At 34.5% G+C, this 25,533-nt stretch overlaps 6 protein-coding genes across 9 annotated transcripts; 1 reads left to right on the forward strand and 5 right to left on the reverse strand.

Annotated features, from left to right (window-relative positions):
• Positions 1 to 5,568: 5,568 nt before the first annotated feature.
• On the reverse strand, positions 5,569 to 7,846 carry LOC106352817 (ubiquinol oxidase 1a, mitochondrial). The gene is made up of 4 exons (XM_013792453.3): positions 6,995 to 7,846; positions 6,794 to 6,922; positions 5,957 to 6,445; positions 5,569 to 5,866 (listed from the first exon to the last, which is right to left on the reverse strand). The coding sequence occupies exons 1-4, from the start codon at positions 7,397 to 7,399 to the stop codon at positions 5,807 to 5,809; spliced, it is 1,083 nt and encodes a 360-aa protein (XP_013647907.1). The 5' UTR covers positions 7,400 to 7,846; the 3' UTR covers positions 5,569 to 5,806.
• Positions 7,847 to 11,070: 3,224 nt separating this feature from the next.
• On the forward strand, positions 11,071 to 12,492 carry LOC106356712 (DNA-directed RNA polymerases II and IV subunit 5A). 2 transcript variants are annotated; one of them, XM_013796441.3, is made up of 5 exons: positions 11,071 to 11,287; positions 11,422 to 11,622; positions 11,754 to 11,933; positions 12,011 to 12,124; positions 12,224 to 12,486. In XM_013796441.3, the coding sequence occupies exons 2-5, from the start codon at positions 11,422 to 11,424 to the stop codon at positions 12,347 to 12,349; spliced, it is 621 nt and encodes a 206-aa protein (XP_013651895.1). In that variant the 5' UTR covers positions 11,071 to 11,287; the 3' UTR covers positions 12,350 to 12,486. The 2 variants fall into 2 exon arrangements, with proteins under 2 accessions (XP_013651895.1, XP_048635219.1); XM_048779262.1 differs by lacking the exon at positions 11,071 to 11,287 and having other exon boundaries at positions 12,224 to 12,492.
• Positions 12,493 to 12,661: 169 nt separating this feature from the next.
• LOC106352816 (DEAD-box ATP-dependent RNA helicase 9, mitochondrial) lies at positions 12,662 to 15,310 on the reverse strand. Its single transcript, XM_013792452.3, has 7 exons — positions 14,768 to 15,310; positions 14,555 to 14,682; positions 14,066 to 14,477; positions 13,870 to 13,968; positions 13,559 to 13,783; positions 13,321 to 13,482; positions 12,662 to 13,231 (listed from the first exon to the last, which is right to left on the reverse strand). Exons 1-7 carry the CDS (start codon positions 15,191 to 15,193, stop codon positions 12,875 to 12,877), a joined length of 1,809 nt encoding a protein of 602 aa, XP_013647906.1. The 5' UTR covers positions 15,194 to 15,310; the 3' UTR covers positions 12,662 to 12,874.
• A 569-nt stretch (positions 15,311 to 15,879) lies between these two features.
• On the reverse strand, positions 15,880 to 17,049 carry LOC125575015 (40S ribosomal protein S10, mitochondrial-like). Of its 2 annotated transcripts, none has more exons than XM_048779261.1 (2): positions 16,618 to 17,049; positions 15,880 to 16,526 (listed from the first exon to the last, which is right to left on the reverse strand). In XM_048779261.1, the coding sequence occupies exons 1-2, from the start codon at positions 16,924 to 16,926 to the stop codon at positions 16,146 to 16,148; spliced, it is 690 nt and encodes a 229-aa protein (XP_048635218.1). In that variant the 5' UTR covers positions 16,927 to 17,049; the 3' UTR covers positions 15,880 to 16,145. The 2 variants fall into 2 exon arrangements, with proteins under 2 accessions (XP_048635218.1, XP_048635217.1); XM_048779260.1 differs by having other exon boundaries at positions 15,880 to 16,529; positions 16,618 to 17,013.
• Positions 17,050 to 17,428: 379 nt separating this feature from the next.
• On the reverse strand, positions 17,429 to 20,617 carry LOC106352814 (endoplasmic reticulum-Golgi intermediate compartment protein 3). 2 transcript variants are annotated; one of them, XM_013792449.3, is made up of 12 exons: positions 20,474 to 20,617; positions 20,066 to 20,162; positions 19,897 to 19,979; positions 19,737 to 19,812; positions 19,581 to 19,648; positions 19,379 to 19,469; positions 19,084 to 19,193; positions 18,901 to 18,984; positions 18,437 to 18,583; positions 18,055 to 18,163; positions 17,859 to 17,978; positions 17,429 to 17,768 (listed from the first exon to the last, which is right to left on the reverse strand). In XM_013792449.3, exons 2-12 carry the CDS (start codon positions 20,151 to 20,153, stop codon positions 17,692 to 17,694), a joined length of 1,053 nt encoding a protein of 350 aa, XP_013647903.1. In that variant the 5' UTR covers positions 20,154 to 20,162; positions 20,474 to 20,617; the 3' UTR covers positions 17,429 to 17,691. The 2 variants fall into 2 exon arrangements, with proteins under 2 accessions (XP_013647903.1, XP_048635216.1); XM_048779259.1 differs by having other exon boundaries at positions 20,066 to 20,242; positions 20,474 to 20,583.
• A 3,207-nt stretch (positions 20,618 to 23,824) lies between these two features.
• LOC106355516 (replication protein A 70 kDa DNA-binding subunit C-like) lies at positions 23,825 to 24,811 on the reverse strand. The gene is made up of 5 exons (XM_013795451.1): positions 24,674 to 24,811; positions 24,320 to 24,587; positions 24,142 to 24,238; positions 23,927 to 24,055; positions 23,825 to 23,846 (listed from the first exon to the last, which is right to left on the reverse strand). Exons 1-5 carry the CDS (start codon positions 24,809 to 24,811, stop codon positions 23,825 to 23,827), a joined length of 654 nt encoding a protein of 217 aa, XP_013650905.1.
• Between the last annotated feature and the right edge of the window lie 722 nt (positions 24,812 to 25,533).

Genomic DNA, 25,533 nt, shown 5'->3' on the forward strand with positions numbered 1-25,533 from the left:
CCGCAGTTAGCTGCCAATATGGAGTTGCTCTTCTCCTTCCTTTTTTTTTTTTTTTGGCTAAATCTTCTCCTTCCTTTTTACTACTCTATCTTTTTCAATACATTAGTTTTTTTTTACAATAGTTATTTTAAAGTATTTTCACCTTACTCTCTTTTGTCTTGTTTATTTACCAAAAATAATAAATTTGAATTTAGAATTCTATTATAACTATATTTATATGCACTGAAAATCGTATATCTAATTTTTTTTATTGGATCTTAGGGAATTAAAATTTTAATCGTATATGTTTGGTAATTTGTATTGATACTATTATAGTGTATGCCTGAGCAGATGAAAAATGCTTCGAATGATAAAAGAATGTTGTTTAGTTAGATGTATATTATGTGGTGTATCTGACCCCAAGCGCACACACACACAAATGTGGTGTATGATAGTTATTACATTATTTTCATACTCTGACACGGTCTAAACCATCATCTTGTAAGATGTATGAGTCCAGCAGATCGTCCGTGGGAATAAAAAGGAAATTAGAAATACGGAAAGATTTCTACTTTTAACTTGACAATCAATCAACGTTATTTTCAAATGTATATAATATCTGTTTTACTTAGTAATCCCTTTTTTTTTAAAAAAATATCATAATATGCAACGAATGAATGTGACGTGTAACAGGGCCCATGTAAAATATTAGATTTTGTAGTTAAACACACAGCAATGTTTTTGGTCAATGGTCAGGATCGTAATAAATTACAGTGGAGTAACAAGACTAAAACAGTAGATTTACATATTTAACTAGGTGTTTTCCTGCACTATGTACAATAAAAAAAATTAAAATATTTTGTAACAGATAAATTTAAATTATTTTTTAAAATAATATTTTATTAATATTGTAAATTTTCTTTTTTGTATCAGTATTTTAATATAAATTTGATTTAATTAAACATAAAAATTATATTTAAGAATATGCATGTATATATTTGAAATTATAATCTTTGATAGAATTTTCTATCTATTTATTTTAATTAAATATATTAAATAAATTTGTAAAATTTTCATAATTACAAAAAAATACAAGTAAACAATATTTATAAAATTTGTAGATATATAAGAAAATAATTGTTTTACGATTAAATTTTTATAGTTTTCTAAAAAAAATGTATACATTTTTGAAAATTTTAGTAATAAAATTGTATAATTTAAAAATATATAATTAAATTATATTTCGAAATATATAATGCCATATTTGAATATATTTATTTTAATGATGATTTATGAATTATTTCCATATTGTAAAAAAATTTCCAAAATATAAATTGACATTAAATGTAATATATGAGTTATTACCATATTTTAAAAAGTCTACCAAAAATATAAATTAACACTAAATACAATTGTCCATATAATATTAAGCTATAAGACATGTCATCAATTTCATTAGCCATGTTATATTTGTTTTGTGAAATTGATTGTAGAAAGTACATGTGGCAAAATTCGCAAATATAGTCTAAGGGATTACAATAAAAAACATATTGTTACAAAACATTACGCGGTGCGAAGCGCGTACAAAACAAATCAAAGTTATACAGTGGTTCAGACTGATGCCACGTGACATTTTAGAGATACGACACGTGGACAATAGCTCTCTTTTGATTCGTCTGCTGGGATCTTGTTTCTGTCGATGCTATTCCTTCCGTTTTAAAATCTCTCTGTAGATACAATCAAAGACAGAGTTAAGTGTGAGAAAGCTAATCTCACAGCCGTTCACGCTTGATATGCGTAACAGCTGCTAACTGATTACGTGGTGGATTTAGAGTGGTGTAGTTACGTCATCATGTAGAACTGTCATTTAAATGCCTTTAAAAAATTGAAATATTAAAATAATATAAACACGCAAAAATGCCACGTTGGAGTATGCAAGTATTGCGTCCTGCCAAATGAAATTGTCTGGTTTTTTCAATTTATTTTCTTATATTAAAAAACTTCTCAATGAAGGAACCAGAAAAGATAAATTATAATGAATTATGATTCTGAAAAAAATACTTTACCAAATATTGACGAGTTTAGGTAACACGTGGTGACTTTAGGAGTTTATTGCTTTTTGCCAACGTGTCAACTGTTTTGATCGTTCGCTTAGCCCTAGCCGTCAGAGAAAAAAAATTTCAACAGACCATTAAGCATTCATTAGTCATTACATAAAATCGATTATTTTCTAGTTTTAATAAAAAGAAACATAATTAAATGGTGTAATTATCGTAGAAAACATTTCAAATTTTCTATTAGTGGAGTATATTGTTTATGCTTTGTCGTATGCTAAGATACATAGAAATATGTAAAAAAACCCCTTCATTAACGCACTAACGCACATCGAAAATTTCAATTTATTATTTTATACTTAAACCATACTATAATATTGGTAATTGAATCGTATCTTTTGCTTAAAATATTATTTGGATCATAGATCATGATAGAGGCATTTAAAATAATATATAACGAACATGGCACCATGACTGTTTCTTCTATTTTATAATCGTATACTATCATTCAAATCTAGAAAATGCAGGAAAGTACACAATGCCACAATTGCAAATATTTTATACTATGAAACGAGATTAGTTTAGTATTAAATATTACTTTATTTTAGAAACAGTTGACAGATAGAGAGGATAGGCAACTGACTAGGACGTATTTGTATTGATTTCGTATACATATAATTCAATAGTTAGATAAAGAAAAGTCAAAATATTGAAAATATTTTATATCAACATATAGTGTTAGACATAATCTATTATTTGTGTGTTTAATAATTGATGAGGGAGGAAGAATGTGGAAGCCCTTTTTGCTTTTCCTCTACCATTTTGCTGATGAAGAAATAAAATAAAATAATTAAGGTTATTGGTGATTAATGCTATTATTTGACCTAAACTGCCATGATAACTGAAAACAATAGCCATGATAGATACTCTTATTTTAAAGGACACAACTATATATTATTTTGTTAGCTTTAGAGAGAGAGTCTCTGGTACGTTTGAAAGAAAGTGGTTAAGTACACATAATCCCCTAAAATATTATACTATTTGATGAAAAAGTTTTCTATTATAATTTGACTATTTTTCCTAATGGTTTATTAATAATGTTTTGCTTTATATTTGAAAGGTTTGGGGCCCGAAAAGAAAATAAAGGCCCATACCCTATTTAAAGGATCCACTCGGTCCGCTCTCTCTATTAAACTTTTTTCATACGTAAAGAAAGAATAAAAAAAAGTTGTAGCAGACAAAAAAAAAACAATTTCCGACAAAATCATCTATACTATTATCTTGCGAACTAAGTTTTTGGAATCTATTGTTTATATCCTTAATAAATAAAATGTATAGCTAAACTAAAAAAATAAAAATTAAAAATTAAATTATTTGATTAGATAATTGATTAAAATTAATAATAATAAGAATTATCCAAAATCTGAAAGTATAATTTTAAAAAGATATAATTTTTGTATATATTGTATTGTTACCTGAAAATATATTTTAGTAAAAAGTTAAAAACATGAATTATATAACTAAATATTAATCAAATAAAATTCTTAATTATATAATTAAAAATAGAATATTGAATTAACCAAAATCTAAAAATATAATTAAAAAAGATAATTTATATATATTGTATTGTAATCTAAAAAAGTATTTTAGTAAAAAGTTAAAAACATAAATTATATAATTAAATATTAATCAAATTAAATTTTTACTACAACTATGAATATAGTGTACAAAGAACTTTTCAAAAATTATGCAAATGTTTAAACCCGCATCACGGGCAAAACACCTAGTAATGTATTGATATCAAAAGTATTTTACAAGGACATACACATTTTAACACAAAAATATATGAAACTGAAAACAATTTCGATGAAAGAGTGGAGAGTAACCGTTCTTTTCATAAGAGAGGCGACCATCATTAATCTCAACCTCTTAACTGGAGTTCTTAGCTTCGAGTAATAGACAGTTCTTAACTTTTCTTAGATTTTAACTAAGATAAGCTAAGAACCGTATATTAAATAAGACATATAAGAATCGTCATTTAGCTGAAAAATATATAAAAAAAACAAAAAAGATGTCAAATCATGAGTCAAGAACCCCCGCTAAGAAACTGGAGTTAATCATACATTTATAGACTACAAGATAAAATATATGAAACTGAAAACAATTTCGATGAAAGAGTGGAGAGTAACCATTATTTTCATAAGAGAGGCGACCATCATTAATCTCAACCTCTTAACTGGAGTTCTTAGCTTCGAGTAATAGACAGTTCTTAACTTTTATTAGATTTTAACTAAGATAAGCTAAGAACCGTCTATTAAATAAGAAATATAAGAGTCGTCATTTAGCTGAAAAATGTAAAAAAAAACAAAAAAGATGTCAAATCATGAGTCAAGAACCCTCGCTAAGAAACTTGAGTTAATCATACATTTATAGACTACAAGATAAAATATATGAAACTGAAAACAATTTTGATGAAAGAGTGGAGTGTAATCATTCTTTTAATAAGAGAGGCGACCATCATTAATCTCAACCTCTTAACTGGAGTTCTTAGCTTAGAGTAATAGACAGTTTTTAACTTTTCTTAGATTTTAACTAAGATAAGCTAAAAAACGTCTATTAAATAAGAAATATAAGAGTCGTCATTTAGCTGAAAAATGTAAAAAAAATCAAAAAAGATGTCAAATCATGACTCAAGAACCCCGCTAAGAAACTGGAGTTAATCATACATTTATAGACTACAAGATAAAATATATGAAACTGAAAACAATTTCGATGAAAGAGTGGAGAGTAACCATTCTTTTCATAAGAGATGCGACCATCATTAATCTCAACTTCTTAACTGGAGTTCTTAGCTTAGAGTTATTAACTTTTTTTAGATTTTAACTAAGATAAGCTAAGAACCGTCTATTAAATAAGAAATATAAGAATCGTCATTTAATTGAAAAATGTAAAAAAAACCAAAAAAATGTCAAATCATGAGTTATGAACCTCCGCTAAGAAACTGGAGTTAATCATACATAGAGTACAAGATAAAATCTGTTAGAAAGCCACCGTGATCCCGAAGGACACGGACAAACACCGATGAAGACGAACCTAAAAGTCTAGCCATCACCGGAAAGACGCACTCCCGGAGGGAGAGACAACACACAAACCATTCCCAACTTGTAATCGTTCGTATACTGTCCCGAGAAACCTAAATCCAAATCAATGGAGAGCATCCAGAACATGGCTATCGTAATCAAACTGATGTTTAGGGATTTTCCCCAAACACAGAAGAAAAATTGATTAAAACATCGATGATGATGTGCTATATCTGTAAACAAAAGAAAGAATGAAGAAACTAGAGACAATCATGGACATACAATTTTGTAGCAGACAATTTAAACGTCCTAATTTGTATTGATAGGATGCAAAATATTTATTTTTACGGTGGGTCCCTGAAATGGCAATTAAGTATTATAAAGTTACGAACAGCTTTTCTTCTCCAAATTATTCCATTCTACTAATATTATAACAAAAAGTGAATAAATGAAAATATAGCAAAAAAGAAACCATAAATTTTAACGAAAATCCAAGTACAGAGAATACTTTTAGCAAATTATAGTAACATTCAAGGACGCCGATCCAAAAGTATGGCTCTAGTAGAGGTGATCCGTGATCTATTATACACAAGTGAAAGGAGAGGCATAGACTCTCTCAAGTTCTTTAGAACAATGTTTTGAAACATTAGTAAAAAAAAGATCTTTTTATTAAACGAGATGGCAATTTTAAAATCAATGATAACCAATTGGAGCTGGAGCTTCCTTTAGCTCACGACCTTGGTAGTGAATGTCCTGCAAAGTAAACAACTTTCATTAATCACACAAGACAATGCAAGGGTTAGTTAGGTTTTGGTCAACTTTCAATAACAGAACAACACTTACAGATGCAAAATGGTTAACGTCACGGTGATGAGCCTCGTCAGCACGGACCACCATCACCACATCACGAAGGGTCGCATCAGCAGGGAGCCTCCAGTAATCAATAGCGATAGCCGGAGCAGGTACGTTCTCGATGTTACCTTTGTCAAGTTCCTTGAGGAACTCAGTGTACGAGTGGATAGCTTCTTCTTCAAGGTACCCAACCATGCGGTGAGCAAACTTCGGGGAGATCAAGTAACCGAGGAAATAGGCGTTGAAGAAGACTCCTTGGACGGTGATGACAAGAGCTCGCTCGTACCATTTGGGTTTAGCGACTTCCATGAACGTCATGAGATGCATCCTCTCGTTCTCTGCTTCCTCGAGAAGAGCTTTGATCCATCCTCCGCTTTGCTCAAAGCGCCTGAGAGATTTGCAGTGGAGTAACATTCCTCCTACCATTCCGGGCACTGCTGCTACAGTCTCGAGCATCATAGCTCGGCATCCATATCTCCTCTGCGTTAATCAAATACAACGATTCATAGCATCAAATATCATATCAAAGTAATGGAGAATATTTGCAGTGGAGTAATATTCCTCCTACCATATAAAATGTGAAATATTATAATAGTTCTAGATGGTTTAAACAAACAAATAAATGCTATAATCACAACTGAAAGAACAACAAGTGGACATAATACAAACGCACAACAATATGATATAAATGAAAAAGTTCCAAAAGAGAAAGTAATATTTTAATAATTGCTATAAAAGAGGTTTATACGCAATCAATGACGATTTGGAACGTGTTTCCAATTTCGGTTACAAGAAATATTAAAGCGGAGACGGAGGAAGAAAGTGTACCTGGAAGAAGAGATCGGTAGGCCAACGAAGAGATTTAACAGTCCAATAAGCCAATCTGTCAAGAAACGTCGTCGGAACATGATGCTTCGACAGATCAATCGTCAGATCAGCTTTATACGTCTCCCATGGCTGCCATAACAAACTTCAATTAAAGCACGATCATATTATATAATCACGAAGATTCTATATATAAACACGTACCCTGAAGCAATTCCACTTCCATTCAGTACCGTCCTCTTTAGTGATCTTACTCGGCTCAACACCCCAATAGCTAGCGATTCCTTTCCCTCCCTTGTTGCCTCCGGCGTCACCACCGGTGGATGATTCATTCTCCGCCTTCTTCGGATTCGCATCCGTCGTCGTCGTTTTCTCTCCCAAAGTAACCGTGCTGGCGAACCGCACGCCTCCCATCGCCGGAGCTCGAGTAGTCCAGATCCAACCGCTCATACCAGACGGAGAAGCTAAATCCGCAACCGCAGGTCGCAGAAGATGGCTCGTCTCGTGAGAAATAGAACGGATCGTGCTCGTAGTGGCGGTTGAGAACAACCGTGGTCTAGCAGCCTTCAACAGCGACGACGCCGCCTTGGCTCCACCGCGACTCATCATCGTTATGCTGATCGGTAAACAAGTAATACAAGAATATAGCAAGAGAAATCTTTTTTTTTTCTTTTTATTTCCGTTAACGTTTGTGTTGTGTCTTATGGGTTTCAGACGCTAGCGATGGTTTGTATATATACCAGAAAAATGAACGGTCTGCGTTCCAGATCGTGAACGTGTGCGTAAGGAGATTACGCCGCGTGTCAGTTTCTGGTTTTGGTATTTTTAGAATGACGGTATTGACCCTGGAGGTCGTGAGATGGACTTTGAGTTGTACTTTGCTTTGACTGAGGGTATAGGTGTAAATTAAATGGCGGTGAAGATTTTTTCTTGGAGACCAAGATGTTTGGAGAAGACTGGAAGATTCTTGAGTGGTGAACAAGAGCTAGAATCTCATTGGTCGGATTTAATGCTATCGTGTGGGTATTGTTAGGCGTTGTGATGGTTTTTATCACTTTCTCCATCAAAAAAGAAAACAAATTGGCATTTTAAAATAAAACAAATTGGCATATTTTGTTATTAATGTGGTCATATTTGACAACGAAAAGCAGCAGATGAGGTATGGTTTGTTCAACGTCCAAGTCAAAATTTGACGATTTTTATTATTATCACTCAAGATACAAATTTATTGTAGAAAAGAGCTATTTATTTTGTTACAACGTAAATAATGTCTGAAACTTTTGATGCATATATGGCACTGAACGTTGGTAAGTTTCTATCAATCAAATTAAAACATTGACAAAACATTCTGGCTTCAACCGGTGACCGTTTAATTAAACATCAAAATGAATAAAATAATAAACAAAAATTTAATTGAGAAAATGAACAAATATAAAAATATGAATTTACGTTTAATTCATTCTCCTTCGAAATTGGAGGACGACTTTTTCATAATTTTTTTCATCTCTAAGAAAATGAGAGGAATAAAATGTGACCATTTGATTGTAATTTGACAAAAAAAAATCAACATGAATAGTTTAAAAATTGAAGAATAAAAGTTTCGTCATAATTTTGTTCATAAAATATGGTCCAATTGAAGCCATTATGTTGTCAAAACACATTATGCGGAAGCACCGTGAACGATTAGTTAGGGTTAAATGCTTCTACACAAGATCAAGGATTCGATTTTTACAGAACATACAATTTCTTGTAAATTATAAGATTCAAGCTTTTCAGAAGTTTTAAAAATGCTCAGAGCCGTTCACATTATACTAGTGTGCTGTATAAATAACATGTTTACCTAGAATGTCGTACGTGCAAAGGTATTTATCGATCCGAATGTTACGAGAAGAGTTTCGTCGTGAAATTATCCATGAATTAGGTAATTATCATAATTTGTAATAGATATAGAAATTATATGATAATGTATCCAGTGTAAAAAAACACAGTTTCTTGTATGATTCTAAAACAATAAATAAAACTGAGGAAGGGGATTTAGATCTTTCACAAAATGTCAAGAACATTGCAGTTTCAACAAGTTTTACGTATGTCCGGGTATTGGTTCATGTTTTCGGACCTTTTTAGAGCCCATCTTCTTTTTCCACAATATCTTATATATTAAAATAGAAGTCATGACTTTTTTCATATGTGATATTTTATTTTGGGCTCTCCACTAGAAAAGTCATTAGATTAAGTTGTTATATCATTTAGTTTCATATTAATATCACATTAAGTCCCACATTGCCAACAACAATTACATAAATAAAAAATGTCTATGTTTTAAGAACATAATCAAACCTTTATATATGCAGTCATAAAAGAATCAAACCTTTATATATTATATACATCGTGACTTCTATAATAAACCTTTCAATCAAACGCTATATGATTTCAAGTCATGTTTATTCTGCATGTTTACTATATCTATCGTTTACTCAAAGTTGTTTCATAGACATTTTAAGCAGATCTCTGAAACCACTCTAAACATTAGCATATATGATGGTATCAATGTTGTGTCCAAGAACGAACATGACTTGAATTGTTACTAATAATGTTTTCTGTTATTGCTCGTGTCATATATATATTAGTCCTTTTTGTTCAGGTTCTGTTAGCATGCACAAGTCTGACTTGTAACGTTACTAGAATAAGAAGCAATTGACTTTTTGTTAATTTCCTGTACTATTATCCATATACCTTTATCAGTACAGTATACATTTGGAGAAGACGAAGTCGACGGAGTATTCAATAAGAAAACAGAAATTATTGCATCAATTATATGGGTATATTCTTCTAACATAACCCAAATTAATTTGGTCTATATTAAAAAACGAGTAATTAATATACAAAAATTTCGGTTTTCGTAACCATTTTTGTTAACTATCCAGTTAACCTTAGAGAAAATCTTGCCAAATAGTTAACAATATCTTCAAACTGAAGTATTCCCCAAATCGTGCTCAAATATCCATATATATCACCCATTTATTGATTACAAAATAAAGTATATTATTTTTTTTACTAAAATAATAGGTTGTATATTCTTGAGAAGGAGCAAGTTGTTCGTGATATACAAACCGTATATTCTTACTAAAATAATACCTAGGTGATATTTAAATTACCCATGCATTTTCAAAACATGTGTTCAAACACACGTAAGTGCAGATATTTTGAGACCAGCGTGACAATCTGAATGTTTGTGTATATTTTGTTTCATATAGTATTAATACAGAACAATATATAAAAATTATATATATATATATATATGGCTGAACATATGAATGGTGTTATCTCTGGTTTTATCATTAACAGCTATTCAAAAAAAAAAAGGTTTTATCATTAACAATCACTAGAGATTGATTCGCACATCTTCGCGGTTAATGGTTCAAATATTTATATACATTGATAATTGTTTTTATAATTAATGTCATATATTTTTAGATGTATCATAATATAAGTAGTTATATTCAAAAGAGCTGGACCGAATCGGGTAATATGGTTATTTTGGTACAAATATCCGAAACCGTTTCAGATACATTTGTTATTTAGATATTTTTAGGTTTTTATACATCAGAACCGAACTCATCCAGACTCAAAAAAACCAAACTCAAAACTCATACATAAATTTATAATATTCAAGTGGGACATAATTTCAAAAAAAAAAAAAAAGCTGAAATGAACAAACCGTACCTAAATAGATAGTCAATGTTCATGTCTAACTGATTTTATAAACTAATAAAAAGAATTCTTGTATGAATTTGGCTAAATTAAATGAAATAGAAATAGTTTTTTTATTTAGTAAAATAACTATGTGGAGTGAAAAATTAAGTGACAATAAATGTTATACATTTTTAAAAATCTATGAAGTTATAATAACACCCGCCCGGTTAGGCGGGTCGAGATCTAGTGATTTGGTTAAATGATGTTTTGGGTTCAAATATAGTTTGTTATACATGTTATGGATTTTGTGACTATACATTTTTAAGATAATGATTATTTTAGTTTAGTTGTTTTAGATATCATATCAAAATGGAAATAAAATAAATTATTTAAAGTAATTATCTAAGTTCTAAATACTTATTTTAAAATATCATATATTAAACAAGTAATTATATAAGATTCAAATACTTATTTCAGATACTAATCTGAATCTTTGAACCATGGTTTTCGATTATTTGGACTTTCAAAAAAAAAAAAACAAATTGATATCTAATGACCAAATCATAGACCGCGCAAATAGGCCCATTTAAATACGGAGAAGCCTAACTGGGCCTTGAAGTTAAGAACTCCAAAAAACAAACAACTTCCGTATAGTTTGGGGACTTAAATTTCAGATGCTATAAATATTGTATTTAGTTGGAAAAGAAAAGAACGGGAAAGCTTGAGCGCTGTTTCTTATTCCTCCCTCTGCCACTCTGTGAATCGCCTATTCAATCCTTCTCCCACGCTTTTTTATCTTTCAACGTAATTTTTTGTTTATTTATTTATATTATAAGGCTCTCTCTTTCCAATGACATAGCCTAGCTTTGTATCGAGATCTCAAAGCAACGAGATTGATGGAAACCTAAATTCTTGAATTGTTTTTTTTTTTGGGACAGATGGGACTAACGGAAGAAGAAATCAAAAGAATGTACAGAATCCAAAAGACGTTGATGCAAATGCTCAAGGACCGTGGCTACTTTATCGCCGATTCTGAAATCACGATGACCCTATCACACTTCGTTAGGAAGTATGGGGACAACATGAAAAGGGAGGATCTTGTTACTCTCAGGGCTAAGAGGAATGATAGCAGTGATCAGGTATGAGGCGTCTCTCAATGTGCATTGATTATCTCAACATGACTGCCAAAAGCATAGTGCGAGAGGTTGTTTTCATGTGTTTGGTTTCTTTTTATTTTAAGTCTATGATTCTTGTTCCTGCCCTGTTGTAGCTCTATGTCTTCTTCCCTGATGAGGTGAAAGTTGGAGTTAACACAATGAAAGTGTACACAAACCGGATGAAGTCAGAGAATGTTTACAGAGCAATCTTGGTTGTGCAGCAGAACTTGACTCCTTTTGCTCGAAACTGCATTACTCAGATCTCTTCTAAATTCCATCTCGAAGTTTTCCAGGTAATAAACAAAGTTTCCTTGTTTGTTTTTGATCTCCTCATGATGTGGATCCTTAATCAAGTTGTGTGTGTGTGCAGGAGGCGGAAATGCTAGTGAACATTAAGGAACATGTTCTTGTTCCTGAGCACCAAGTTCTCACCACTGAAGAGAAGAAAACTTTACTGGAGAGATACACTGTCAAGGAGACTCAGGTCACTTGTTCTTCTTTTTTTCAGTTTTTCTTGGTGAGAAACTTTTGGGTTCTGTGTGTGATTAAATGTTTGAAACTTGTGGGTTGTGTGTGTGTGAAGCTTCCAAGGATTCAAGTGACTGATCCAATCGCAAGATACTTTGGACTAAAACGTGGCCAAGTCGTCAAGATCATCCGTCCTAGCGAAACCGCTGGTCGTTACGTTACCTATCGTTATGCTGTATAACCAAAAAGCTTTTGTAGATTTAGAGTTGAACTCTCAGAGCTGTGAAACATAAGACGCTTGTTTTTTTTACCAAACTGTTGACAATGGTTTTTTGCTACCTTTTTTTTTGTGCGCGCGGTTCTTTTTGCTACATGTAAGAATTGAAAACCTTACGAGTATCTTTTATTATCATAAACTGTTAGTGCACAATGGGCAACTTCTCGTCAGCACTTGCCATGATTTAAAGGTTCAGACCGTTCAGCATTGAGATAAGTTGAGAACATAACCAAATTAAGTCAAATCAAGTGTTGATTTGGTTCATACTCTTTATGATGGACGAGAGAATCGTTTATGTTAATGGAAGTGGCCAAGTACAAATAGAAAGGAACAATACTTCTACCCATGTAGAAAATAAATGATGACAAAAAACTTCAAAATAAAATATGTTTGTTTATGAGACAGGGAGCTAACATAGCTTTGACTCCTTGTAACTAAACCCTACTCAGACTCACCAAGCGCTCCATTATTGCCGGGTCGGATCATAACTCAGTAAGAGCTGTTAGGATCCTTTAATCCGAACCCACCAAAGCTGCTCCTTCCACTTGACTGTGAAGAACGGTCTGAACCAAATCCCCCATAACCTCCTGATGAGCGGTTTGAACCTCCTGAACCAAAGCCCCCGTAACCAGAGGAACGGTCTGAACCACCGGAATAACGGCTGCCTGATCCTTCTGAACGATCCCCACCATATCTACCACTCCCACCACCACCACCATAACCGCCTGAACGACCACCATAGCTTGAACTGCGATCCCTCATGCCTCCTCCATATGATCCACCAGATCGACCACCTATTCCTTCAAACATGCTTCCGCTTCCGCGTTCCACAGGAATGCTAGGAAGCTGCATTAATCCAACCCAGTACCAAAGTTTAGTCCAACCATTGTAAACAAAAAGAAAGAGAGGGTAAGTCACAGATGATAGATTCATACCTCAGTGAATTTGCTTCCGACTTCTCTCTCAATCATTTTAACAGCCCTTGATTGCTCTGGACCGTGGATGAGAATCGCATTTCCTTTCTTTCCAGCACGACCTGTTCTCCCCGTTCGGTGAACAAACGTCTCCGTGTTATTAGGAAGCTCATAATGAATTACCTATATTCATTCAACACAATCAAAAGATGAGTTAATACTCGTTAAGAACAAGCAAAGAGTGTAGTTTTTGACTCACCAAATCGACATTAGGTACATCAAGACCACGAGCAGCAACATCAGTTGCAACAAGGATATTGAAATTCCCATCCCTGAAACCAGCTAGTGTTCTTTCTCTCTGGCTCTGTGATATGTCACCGTGTAAAGCTTCGCATTTGAAGGTTTTGGCCAATCCATATGAAAGGCGATCAGCATCACGTTTCGTCTGTGTAAAAACAATGCATTTTCCTCCTTTACCATGCGCCTGCAAAAGGAACAACAAATGTACTATAAACCCTTTCCACCCATATATGACTGATAAAATAAAACAAGAAAAAATCACATACATACCTCTACAAGAGGACCAATAATGGATGCTTTTCCATAAGAATCAGCTGAGATAGAGTACATTGTAATCCCATCTGCAAGTTTCTGATCAGAATCTCCAACCTAAACACACACACAATCAGTCACCTCATTAACTAACAACTCTGTTAAACCCCCCCAAGATAAATATATTCACAAGCAGGTATGAGAGATTACTCACAAGATCAATCGTCAAAGGATTGTTCAGGTACTTTTTGGTGAGAGATCTGATCCAACTCGGCATTGTAGCAGAAAACATCATGCTCTGACGCTTCTCAGGCAACTTCTGCAATATAACTTCCACATCCTCGGCAAATCCAACCTGAAGCATCTGATCAGCTTCATCGAGAACAATAAACTGAACCTCTGATAGATTCAAAGCTCCCCTTTTCATCAGATCAATGATACGACCCGGAGTTCCAACGGCTACATCGACACCGTAGTTGAGCTCCCTCATCTGCTGTCCGATGGGTGTACCTCCGTAAAGACAGATGGTATCCAAACTTGGAGCAGACTCCCTGAACTCCTTCTCAACCTGACGAGCAAGCTCTCTTGTAGGAGCCAGAACCAAACAAAGAGGGTTCTTCCCACGCCTGTCACACATCAAAGGCTACATAAAGAGGCAAACAAAGAGTGTAAACACAAAGTACAATCAAGGGAATAAACAAACCCGTGTTTAGCGTTGAACTTGATGATTTTGTCAATAACGGGAATCCCAAAAGCAAGAGTCTTTCCTGTTCCTGTCCTAGCACGTCCGATCATGTCCCGACCTTGCATCGCTGGCTCAAGCACAGCTTTCTATACAGACCAACAAACATTAAAAAGATCAGTGAAAAAGCAGAGAACTTTCAATTGATATGATTGAATAAACAAGAGAGCATACCTGAATAGGAAAGAGTTTATCGATTCCTCTACCGCTCAAAGCTTTGACGATCTCCGGAGAGATCCCAAGGTCAGATATCGCTAACCCATCACCGCCGTTACTGCTGCTGCCAACACTCTCCTCCGAATCTCCTCCGTCATACGAAGGTGCGTAATCTTGAGCCGCGAATCCAGCGGGAGAAGCCATGGACGCTCTGAACTCGGACGGTCCGGACTGGAAATGAAAGTCTCTCGCTTTAACGCCATACGGGTTCGGGGTCTGAGGGAGAGCGACGCCAGATTTGAGATCGGAGACTGTGGCGGCGGCGGAGGAGGATGGAGCAAGGTGGTGAAATAGAGCGGCGTTGAGGGAGGTGAGAGAGGCGGAGAGAGTCTGAGTCCGCCTTGAGGCACCGAGGACGGATCGGCGGAGAACTGTGCTGATCATTTTCAGATCTAAATGTTTGAGAAAGAAAACCCGAAAAGTGAGGATTAGGGTTTTAGAGAGAAGACGGCAAGGGTTTAGTGTGAGGGGCTTTAAAGAAGAAGAAGGCAGGTGACAACTTGAAAGTATCTACGCCTCCTAAAAGTAAATAAAAAAAAAGAAGATATTTTGTTATTATCGCCTGCAGGTGAGTGTATGGTATCTTCCTGTACCTGCGCGAGTTTATTTTTCCTTGAGCCCAAAGGTGTGTGAACAAGGGGCGGAGTTATTTGGTGCGTAAATAATTCCGCATCTCTTTTATAAATACTACTTTGATATTGTCGACTCTTTCGTCATAATTTGAATTGGTTATTTTGACTTTTAACTAATGTTAATTAATTTTAAAAATATCTGTTCAATGTGCATATCTGCATGTCTAACCTACTACTCGGCTGGGAAATGAGAATCATTTTACTGACAAAATAAGTATAGATAGATACACTGTAAACTACTAGCTTATGAAGATTTTCCTGGCGAGTATGACATCTTTACATGGATGCCGTGGAGACTGATAACAAGTCTGGTGATCACTGAGACTAAACTTGCTCTGGTGTCCCAAGGCCATTGCTCAACTTATAGGATTGTGTTTTTCCAATTCTCTACTCTGCTTCACAACATCAGAATTCATATGGTACTTATTAATGAAAACATTCAAGACTAACTACGATATATTGGAAGCCAAATTATGCCCAAAATGCATGTGTCTATTTTTGTTTTGTCAAACAATTTCAATATAAAAATCATCTAACAAACACATAATGAATTGGCATATAACATTGCGCACCAAAATTCAAACTAAAACCATGTCTTTGACAATGTATAGCTGACTTATCTGTTGAATCCCGTAAGATTCAGACATTATTGCAGGATCAGGTCAAAAACCCCACCTGGTAGCTTCTCTTTAACAACCCCTGTCTCATTGACCACCAATGCTTGAGCCATTGATGCTGGCTAACACGGGAGACATATCCAACCGGGTCTTGCAGTGGAACTGCAGCTCGTACTGAGCGCCGAGGATACGGTAACGCTTCAACCAAAAGAGCTTCTTGCTCAGCTCGTGGCTCTGAGCTTTGATGACAAGAAACCGTTTCTTGAACCTCATCTCGAACTGCTCTCTGGACTTCTTGTCGACGTGAGGGGAACGAAGCACCGTGTACAGGGTCCTTGTGTCGGGCATGGCGGCGTAGCGACTGTGAGGAGGAAGACACCAAGCTTCCTTCTCCGGGTTATCGAATGAACGGATCGCTATGCAGATCCTCGTTCCTTTGATCTTTGATGTGCTTTCTCCTCCTTCTTTCTTCTAATTCAAATCCGCAACACACAAGAAACAACTGTATTAGAATCATCTACGAACGAGTTTTAGAGATTGAATGAGAAGGAAACGGTACCTTCTTGCTCACATTCTCTGGAGAGATTTTGATCTTCTTTGAATCTCCGATGCTGCTTTCACTCCCTGTGGCGTAACCTTGAAACGAGATCCCCGCGGGGGAAACCATAGACGGCGCTATGTTACCAAACGAGCTCGGAGACGATGCGGAGGAGAGAGTAGATCCATTTCCAATCAGATTCAGCTTCACGGAGGCTCCGGTGGCGGCTGAAGTGAAATGGTGTGAGGTAACCGAATCAAAGGAGGTCAAGGCGGCGGAGAGAGCCTGCCTCGACGGCAAGGAAGATCTGCGGAGTACTCCGGTGATCATTTCAGATTCGACGGCGACGAAGACGAGAAATGAGACAGGGAGAGAAGAAGGAAATTAAAAAAAAAAACTTGTTCTCAACTAGGGTTTAAGTCAGAATCGCCTGTGACGAGTGTACGCTTTACACATACACGCGCGACACGTTTGATGATAAGTATATACAAAGGGTCTGAGTGGTGACCATTCGGGAAACAAGAGTAACGGATTAAAAAGAAATGTTCGGGAATAAAATAGCAGGAATGAAAAAGAATGATTATCCCTTATCACTTTTAACAAAGAATACTTTTGTTCTTTAATTCTCTACAAAAAAAAAAAACAAAAGAGAATGAGAGAAAATTATTATTCCTTGTGAATAGTAATTTTTTTCAGAAACGTTAAAAAATGCATTATTTCTCGCCGTTCTCTCGTCCACCATTCATACCCAAAGTCTGTTTGCCTGTTTCTATTCTTTTATTTGTAATCATGGCAATTTTCTCAGTGAAGTTAGAAGATGCTAAAAGGCCAAGATGCAAAGTGTTTATAAAATTACATATAATTCTACTAGATGATGATGATGATGACCATGACCAGAGAGAATCAGGGTAGTAATACATTAAGAGAGAAAAAAGCGATCAAAAAGACTTGAGAACATGCAAAAAACTACATCCATGTATCAAATGCCCTGGAATCTCCGGTGGGTATTGTCTCAGAAGGTAGATACACGCTTTGGGGTTTGAGAGATTTCTTCTTCCTTCCTTCCTTCCTTTGCTCTTTTTCTTTCTCTCTGTTTCACTTGTGTATGCTTCTTGTGCTCGGTTTCTTGGTGAAAGATTCTATGATACGGAACATCCAACGATCTAACATTCCTGTTTATCACCATGACATAACATTATATTAGGCTAAGATTTTTTTTGAAAAATGACTATTGAGAGGACTAGATATAGATGGGATGGAACCTGTCAAAGCAAAGGTACCGCCTAACACAGCGCAAAGCCGTGTGATCAAGTGGAGAAAACTACGGCGTTCTTCCTTGATCGTCACAGTGATTGGTGACAGGTCATATAAGAAGTAGACAGCTGAAAATGAAGAACGCAGATGCCATCAACAAACAGAGTAATAACAACCACTGGAAATGAAGTTTGATCGACTAACCTGGCCATGTCCGGTCAAACTCGTTCATTGGTGTGTAATATTCCGTTACAGAGTACTGATTTGTTGTCAGTATGTCTTTTGATAGATATCTATATTCTGTTGGAACAATCTGCAAGCCATACCACACAGAAAGACATCAACTACAAATAATGTTTTCACATCTCACGAAATGGATTCATAAAGCTACTAGCCAGAATCAGATATAGTATCTAAATAATGATATAGTATCTAAATAATGTTTTCACATCTCACGAAATGGATTCATAAAAACTACAAATAATGTTTTCACATTTGGAAGTAACAAATAATGGAGTATACTAGAAGATGTACAGCCATGCAGAGAGGTGAGTGAAAAAAACAGTGATGGATTTAGATAAAACACCTTAATGTAGTATTTGAAGGTTCCACTGGTGTCATGCAGGATTCGGTTTGTGCCATCAAGTGGATTGTGAATTCCGGGGTACTTGGGCCCAAACGATAGATCATGTATCATATGGCTCACGTTAACGTTTTTGGACCCTCCAAATATCTGTTGAGAGAGTAAAAGAGATTAGTTAGATACTACATCATTATCTTCGTAAGTCAAAATATCAGATAGTAAGTCAGTAAATGAGGTGCAAATGCAATTGATGAGAATAATTTAGCGATTATCAATCTTTGTATGTAAAGGTCTGGCTTTATACATTTGACATTGACATATCAATGGAATTCAACATCAATTATGGTCACATGGTACTTAATCAAAAACTAAAGTAAGCGAATGTTGAGTTGTATGTTCTTGGTTAATGGTTTCAGACCCTTTTGAACTTAAGATGGTTTTATAAAGCGAGATAATGTGATACCAACCATTTGAGCAACGTAGATGTTCAGCCCGTGAACTGAAATGTGGAAGTTTCCCGCAACCCTTTGTACATCTAGGACACCATAAACCTGTGTGTTGGAAAACAGCCAAACATATATTAAAGTCTCTGGTTTCTGACAACGCCAATAAGACAACATCTCTAGTTTGTCTATTTCAGAAGTTAATACCCGACACCCTTCTCCATCTGCCAATGCTTGCTTCACCTTCTTAATCATCGTCTCAGCAGCTTCATCAAAGCCAAGTAAATTCAACGCGTCCGTCTCATTCTTGTGTTCATCTTCAGCAAAGCACAAAAGAAACCAAATTGAAGTGATTAAGTCTCTATCCTTATACACAAACCAGAGTCGGCTATCACTGGGACTCTCATATAATAATATGCCTCAATTAAACTTGTTAGATTCTTATAACGTATTTAAGAAAATACACATTTTAGTTTAGGACCTTTAGGTTAAGAATGGTTACCGTGCTTGTGAGATGAGTGATCATGCTCCTTTTCAACAAGATCAGATATATATTCTGTGCCAATGATATGACCGTGACTGTTGAGACGGAGCTGCATATACTCGTAGTTAGTTAGCAATTAAAGTCTATATTATAAACCAGTACACTAGAGAAAAAAAAAAGACTTCGTGATTTTTAGCATTAGCATCTTGATTCATCTTACCTTCCAAATGTTTGTATCAAGATCAACTTCATGCTTCCCTGACATGTCGATAGCATCCATGCTCAATACTACAAATAACAAATAAAGATCAAAGTTTACAACCATTAGCATTCCTGAAAGTAGGAAGTATGTATGTGATGAATGGATTCGAGTTACCATCACAAGGCAAAGATGGGAACGTCATATTTACATGAATTGGAAGCGTTTCTCCACGCTTTAAGTCCACTGACATCTACAAAAAACATGATCCAATTACAATGGTTATATAAGGAGAAGACCCCCTACAAGCCAATCATCAGGAACCAAAAGACATTACCTGATGCACTGTAAGGGTGTTAAGGTAGTAACTGAGCTCGCTCAAGAACAAGATAACCATTATAAGGAGCCCAACAATGGATACTACAAATAACCATAACCAATAAAAATGATAGAAAAATAAGCAAACACACAGTCAAGCAAGCATTAAAGGAGAAGGGAAGCATTACCAACGGCACCAGATTGAGTTTTCTGAAGGAGATGATCCTCAGCTCTTGGGAACGCATCGATGCTCCTTAGAGCCTGCTTCACACCCATCCTACCAAACTACAAACCCAACCAATGTGGCACTAAACAGACGAAACAAGCAGAGAGCTTCTATGGCGGTTTTAAGTTAAAGGGGGTCTCTAGCTCAAAATCAACCAAGCAGATATGCAGGGTAAGATAAGATTAAAGGGGATGGATTTTCGAGAATTAATCTCGAAACCCACAACTAATTATTCGAAATTTAAGAATCTTAGCATGATCTAGGTTTAAAAGTTATCATCTTTTTGAAGAAACGTATGCGTAGAATGGCAATAACAATGGCACGAATCTAAGATATTCTAAAGGGAGATCATTTGAAACGGAGATGGTACCTTGAATCGAGGCTGATGAGGATGAAGCGCGTGTGCGTGCGACGAGAGAAAGGATTGGGGAAGAAGAGAGAGATCTCCAGGTCCGGGGAGACAAAATCGATGTTTGAACGGCGTCGCTCTTTTTCCGTCCTCTCATTATTTATTTATTGCTCCCTTACCTTATTACAAATTTCAATTTAGCATTATTAATCTTATTATTTACGAATCAACCCCTCATCTTCTCAGAACTGATCATTTTGGGCAGTGAAAATGTTTTCGATCATAACGTACATATGCTTCTTTTTTTTTTTTTGCTAAATATAAGATGCATTTTCTATTTTTATTTTTTATTTTTGGTGTAAATAATATGCATATTTTAACTACTTTACCGCATTTTTTTCTTGATAGTTAGCCTGAGGTTTTCAATCTGTTTGATAATTCGTTCTTAGGTACGATTTTTAGTTTTAATTGTATAGGAAGATAACGTTATTGTTTGTTTTGTAATCGCTTACGATACCTTCTTATACCTGAATATGATTTAATCGACTGTTGTTGCTCATTATCGCCAACGACTGTGAAATAAATATGCCATCACATGGTTTTGTATATCTTTAAAGTGGTTAAATAATCTTATGATTTATGAAGCATTAGTGATTTAGTTTCCTTGGTTTAAGTCTAGACTTAATATATGTGCAAGTGATGGAAAGTGGACCAGCTTCAAGCAACACTATAAAGCAAGTATTAAAGACAATCATCTGCTAACATTAATCATGATGTGCGATTTCCACATGGCGGGATTTTGGTTGTTGATGAGAGTTAGAGACTGACAAGAAAGAAAAAAAACAAAAACAAAATTGATTGGGCCGAGTTAATAACGTCATTTGATTTGAGAGATTGGGAGTTTGGGACCCATAAGCCCAAACATAAACTCCCCACCATAAACTAACACCCAAAAGGATGCTTTGTTATACAAAGCAACTTCACGTTTTACATGACTTCCAGACAACAAAACATATACATTGGCGGTATTGCTCTAGTTGCATTGGTTCATCCCCAAAACAAATAGATTGATGGAATCAGTTAGGAAGTTATGTGCATAAACATCTTTAAAAACAAGATCTAAACCATATGTTTTAACTCTTTTTTTAGAAAAGAAAGCTTTTACATTTTTGATAACCAAGGAAATTTATCCATTAAACCAACTCACTGTTAGTATATTGGTATTTGGTGGGATTACTTTAATTGCACTGGTTCATCTCTATAGACATTAAAAAAGTATACTCAAGTCTATAAAGCTTGCAAAAGATAAAATCAACAGCTTTTGAAGAACTGTGGTTTGACAATTGGTGCAATTGGCAAGTCGTTGGTCTTCAACCTAATTTTCCTTCTTCTGATTCCTACTTTCCAGAGTGATATTTTTCCTCTTTGACCTCTCCCATCTTTTTTCTGTTTCTTGTGTTTTAATTTATCTCCTGCAAGCTTTGTATTTTATTTCCTTTATTCACCTCTGTAAACTATTTTGTAAATGTTTAATTATGAAAGCCAGTTTAAAAAAAAATCCATAAAGATTATATGTTAATAAATCTAGCTGAGAGTAAGCACACTGATAATATATACAGATAAACTCTTGCTAATTACAGCCCTCTAGTTAATTTTTGGGTTGAATAAACCTTTCGGAAATTGTATCTCTTAGATTAATCATCCTCTCTTAATACATAATTAGTGTTGTGTACTTCCTCATAAAGGTCATGCCATAATGTCGCGGGTCAAATGGTCTGTGTCGTAAAAGTAGATAAACATCAAAACACTGGCCACATCTTTTCACTTACATATTTCGATCAAAGTCACATTAATTTCCCATGCGTCCACTTCTCAACTTAATAATCATGTTCTTGTGTTCTTATTCTTAATTAAAAAAATAAAATAAAATAAGATCACGTGACTTGTGAAACGTGAACAGTTTGCAAAACTTGCAAAATGCATGCTTCACGTGTGTTAATTCATCCACTAATGTCAACTTCTCTATACCTACCTTTAACTTTTTTTTTTTTTTGTCAACACCTACCTTTAACTTTAGTCTTGCTTTTCCCACTTCAATCCTCACTTGCATTCAGTTATGACATATTTTCTCTTAAATTTAGTTTTCATTTATTTTTAGCCATTTCGATTAAACCAGCTCGTGTTTGATGTGTGAACTATGAACTACATATACAGTTTCTTAACATTTATACCAAAAAAAAAAAACTACATATACAGATGAATTATGTTATAGATTTTGAGTGGTACTGGTAAACTAGCTAGTGAGATATGGTAAACTGAGTCCATTAATTAACATAAATTATACAATTTTCCAGTTATCAAAATAAATAAGTGAGGGAAAAAAAGAAATGCTTTCTGTAATGCAATAAAGTGATACAACAAAAAGAAAAATAAAAAGAAAGGAACTGATCTTCTTCTTTTTTTTTAACACCGAGAAAGGAACTGATCACCAGCCTCTTTTAGGAATCGACTTTCTATTTGTGGGAAGTGTATTAAACCAAACTTCTCCAAACTCCACATGGTACAAACACTGCATGTGGCCAATATTTCTCCAAACATAAAAGTCAAGCTCTTAATTTTGCCTTGATATTCTTTTGAAACAGTTTATATACTGATAGTTCAAAAGAATTATTTTAATTTGATAAAACACAACACTGATGCAACATTAACGTATATCAGTGTATGTGTTATGCATTTGCACATATACATATATATATATATATACTATGCTAACTCATATAGTTATAGTTGAATATACATTGAACATGTATATATTGAACAACTAAACCTTATAACAACAAATATAAATAATTTGTAGCACACAATATTAATACACAGAATTATGTAAATGGAGTTATTAATAGTAATACATACAAACCTGCAAACAACTAATATAATTATTAACTAGGTGATAACCCGCGCCCTGCGCGGAGCAAGTGAACAAAAGCGATTTTTATTTTTTAATTTATCGATATTAAAAAATTAAAATTATAGGCACAAATATTAGATTTAATGATATATATCAAACGAAATTCTGCATGTATATATAATGTAAGATTAATTGTTTTTTTTAGAAAAAGTTTGTGTAATTGGTTATGTGTAAATTAAATATATTGTATGGAAAAAATGTATAATAGTATGCAACAACTTATATTAATTTATTATGAATTTAAGACAACACAAAACATAGAAAATAGAATTACTCTTTCATAATAAAATTATAATTATAAAATTAAAAGAAACATAGGTAATAGAAAAATAAAATACGAAAGAAACAAATTATAAGGAAACAAATAAAAAACTGATAAAACCAAAATGCCGTGAAAAGGGTCTTTAGAACTCCTGGTTTGCAATCCTATAGAGAAACATAAATAAGAATTAATTTACGAAACTAAACATACCTACTTACCAAATTTACTAAATGAATTGATATACCTCTTTCTGAAAGCATCGATTTCTGGAATCTCAAAAACACAAATGATCGCATTGTCACCACGTCCTTGAATAGCATCACTTACATCAGTAGCAAAGTTACCCCACAACACCATTGAAAGCCGTTCATCCCTACCATAAGTTATAATTGATCAAATCTTATCATACTTTAAATCATGACATATGAATAACTAAGAAAATATAAAGACTTGTCATACTTTTCATTACGAAGCTCCACAGTCAGTTTATGAGTTTCTTTCCCATTAGCTGATACTACTTCAATTGGGGTCAATTCAACAATCTGACCAATTACATCTGAAACATAAAAGCTATGAGTTATAATCCATAAAAACAAAAACGCGTATTAGCAAGAAATCACTAAGTTAGATAACTTACCAACCAAATAGTCCGTAGAGAGTGTACCATCTAGAATTTCCATGTAGTTGACTGGTTCAAAACCGGTTAGGGCTTCGGGCAAATCGTCACAACTTTTCACACGTGTTATCCATAGAAAACCAATTATGTATGGATGTATGGTTGTCCGGTATGAACCGTAAGAGGGGTTGAGTGAAAAGTTTAGGAGAATCTTTGAACTTCCTTGTGTCAGGAATGAATCAAATTGATGAGCCAGATCTTTTTTCACAGAAGTGTTAATCTTAACACCCTATAAAAAATCAAATAATAAACTTTAAGACAATGACACATGAAGCCAACACAATGTTAATAACATGAAGATTATAGGATTCTTACGTTAGAATCGATTAGCACCATCTCAATGGTTAAGCCACCGGCTGCAGAATACTGCTTCCACAAACTTATGATCTTGACCCTAATCTTCCACATAGTCTTGAACGGTTTTAAATCAGAGACAGCAGTTATAGCAGCCATCGTAGAAGAATGAGGGAAGAGTAGTTAGGTTTTGTGTGATTGAGATGAGTAACAATGGTTGGGGACATGTGTTTTATATAAGTTCCAAACCCTAATGCTTCTAACTTAGTTTCACCGTTAAAATCTTATTGATTATCAAATATTTTTGCCTTGGCCAGCACAATAAGATTTAATTATATTGACAGAAAGTGGTTCTCTACATTGATTATGATATATTCTTTGCCTTGCGCAAAAATTTCTTAATTGGTTATCTATATTGATTTCAATTAACTTTCCAATTCAGAACCGATCGGTTCGGTTCGGTTAACCAAAAACCATAAGTTCCATACCGAAGTAATAACTTTCATGTAGGCAGAGAACAGTTCTCTGGACACTCTTGACGTACAGGTCTTTCTTCTCACCAGGAACGAAGTTGGGACCCATAATCTTGACCTTCGTACCATTAGAGACCTTACCAGAAAAGACTCGACCAATTTGGACTGTAAATATTCATAAAATTCCTTCTCACCAAACTTCATCTGGACACCAAGCTTCTGTAACATAGGCCACAACTTGTCTTTCTGGTCGTTCATGCAAGTGGCAATAATTTTACTTCTTTTTTTCTACGTGACTCTCATGATGAACTGGACAAACACACGCTTGCAAAAAACTGTAAAACAGAAGAAAATAATGGACTCTTCTATCTCCTCTTTTCTTATCTCATCTCCTTTGTAACCATGTGA

Source organism: Brassica napus, chromosome A5 (genome assembly GCF_020379485.1).
Source record: "Brassica napus cultivar Da-Ae chromosome A5, Da-Ae, whole genome shotgun sequence".
Taxonomy (NCBI): Eukaryota; Viridiplantae; Streptophyta; class Magnoliopsida; order Brassicales; family Brassicaceae; genus Brassica; species Brassica napus.

Excerpts from the sequence above, each read along its gene's own strand:
- LOC125575015 (XM_048779260.1), bottom strand. The coding sequence starts at position 16,926 with ATGATCACCGGAGTACTCCGCAGATCTTCCTTGCCGTCGAGGCAGGCT. Across the intron at positions 16,530-16,617 it reads CAGAGAATGTGAGCAAGAAG|AAGAAAGAAGGAGGAGAAAG; the intron begins GTACCGTTTCCT and ends GATTTGAATTAG.
- LOC106352817 (XM_013792453.3), bottom strand. The coding sequence starts at position 7,399 with ATGATGAGTCGCGGTGGAGCCAAGGCGGCGTCGTCGCTGTTGAAGGCT. Across the intron at positions 6,923-6,994 it reads GGAAGTGGAATTGCTTCAGG|CCATGGGAGACGTATAAAGC; the intron begins GTACGTGTTTAT and ends TTGTTATGGCAG. Across the intron at positions 5,867-5,956 it reads ACGTTAACCATTTTGCATCT|GACATTCACTACCAAGGTCG; the intron begins GTAAGTGTTGTT and ends TTTACTTTGCAG.
- LOC106352816 (XM_013792452.3), bottom strand. The coding sequence starts at position 15,193 with ATGATCAGCACAGTTCTCCGCCGATCCGTCCTCGGTGCCTCAAGGCGG. Across the intron at positions 14,478-14,554 it reads AAGTTCAACGCTAAACACGG|GCGTGGGAAGAACCCTCTTT; the intron begins GTTTGTTTATTC and ends GATGTGTGACAG. Across the intron at positions 13,483-13,558 it reads ATGTACCTAATGTCGATTTG|GTAATTCATTATGAGCTTCC; the intron begins GTGAGTCAAAAA and ends GAATGAATATAG.
- LOC106355516 (XM_013795451.1), bottom strand. The coding sequence starts at position 24,811 with ATGGCTGCTATAACTGCTGTCTCTGATTTAAAACCGTTCAAGACTATG. Across the intron at positions 24,588-24,673 it reads TGGTGCTAATCGATTCTAAC|GGTGTTAAGATTAACACTTC; the intron begins GTAAGAATCCTA and ends GATTTTTTATAG. Across the intron at positions 24,056-24,141 it reads GTGGAGCTTCGTAATGAAAA|GGATGAACGGCTTTCAATGG; the intron begins GTATGACAAGTC and ends AACTTATGGTAG.
- LOC106356712 (XM_013796441.3), top strand. The coding sequence starts at position 11,422 with ATGGGACTAACGGAAGAAGAAATCAAAAGAATGTACAGAATCCAAAAG. Across the intron at positions 11,934-12,010 it reads TCCATCTCGAAGTTTTCCAG|GAGGCGGAAATGCTAGTGAA; the intron begins GTAATAAACAAA and ends GTGTGTGTGCAG. Across the intron at positions 12,125-12,223 it reads ACACTGTCAAGGAGACTCAG|CTTCCAAGGATTCAAGTGAC; the intron begins GTCACTTGTTCT and ends GTGTGTGTGAAG.
- LOC106352814 (XM_013792449.3), bottom strand. The coding sequence starts at position 20,153 with ATGGGTGTGAAGCAGGCTCTAAGGAGCATCGATGCGTTCCCAAGAGCT. Across the intron at positions 19,813-19,896 it reads ACACCCTTACAGTGCATCAG|ATGTCAGTGGACTTAAAGCG; the intron begins GTAATGTCTTTT and ends TGTTTTTTGTAG. Across the intron at positions 19,194-19,378 it reads TCACTCATCTCACAAGCACG|ATGAACACAAGAATGAGACG; the intron begins GTAACCATTCTT and ends GCTTTGCTGAAG.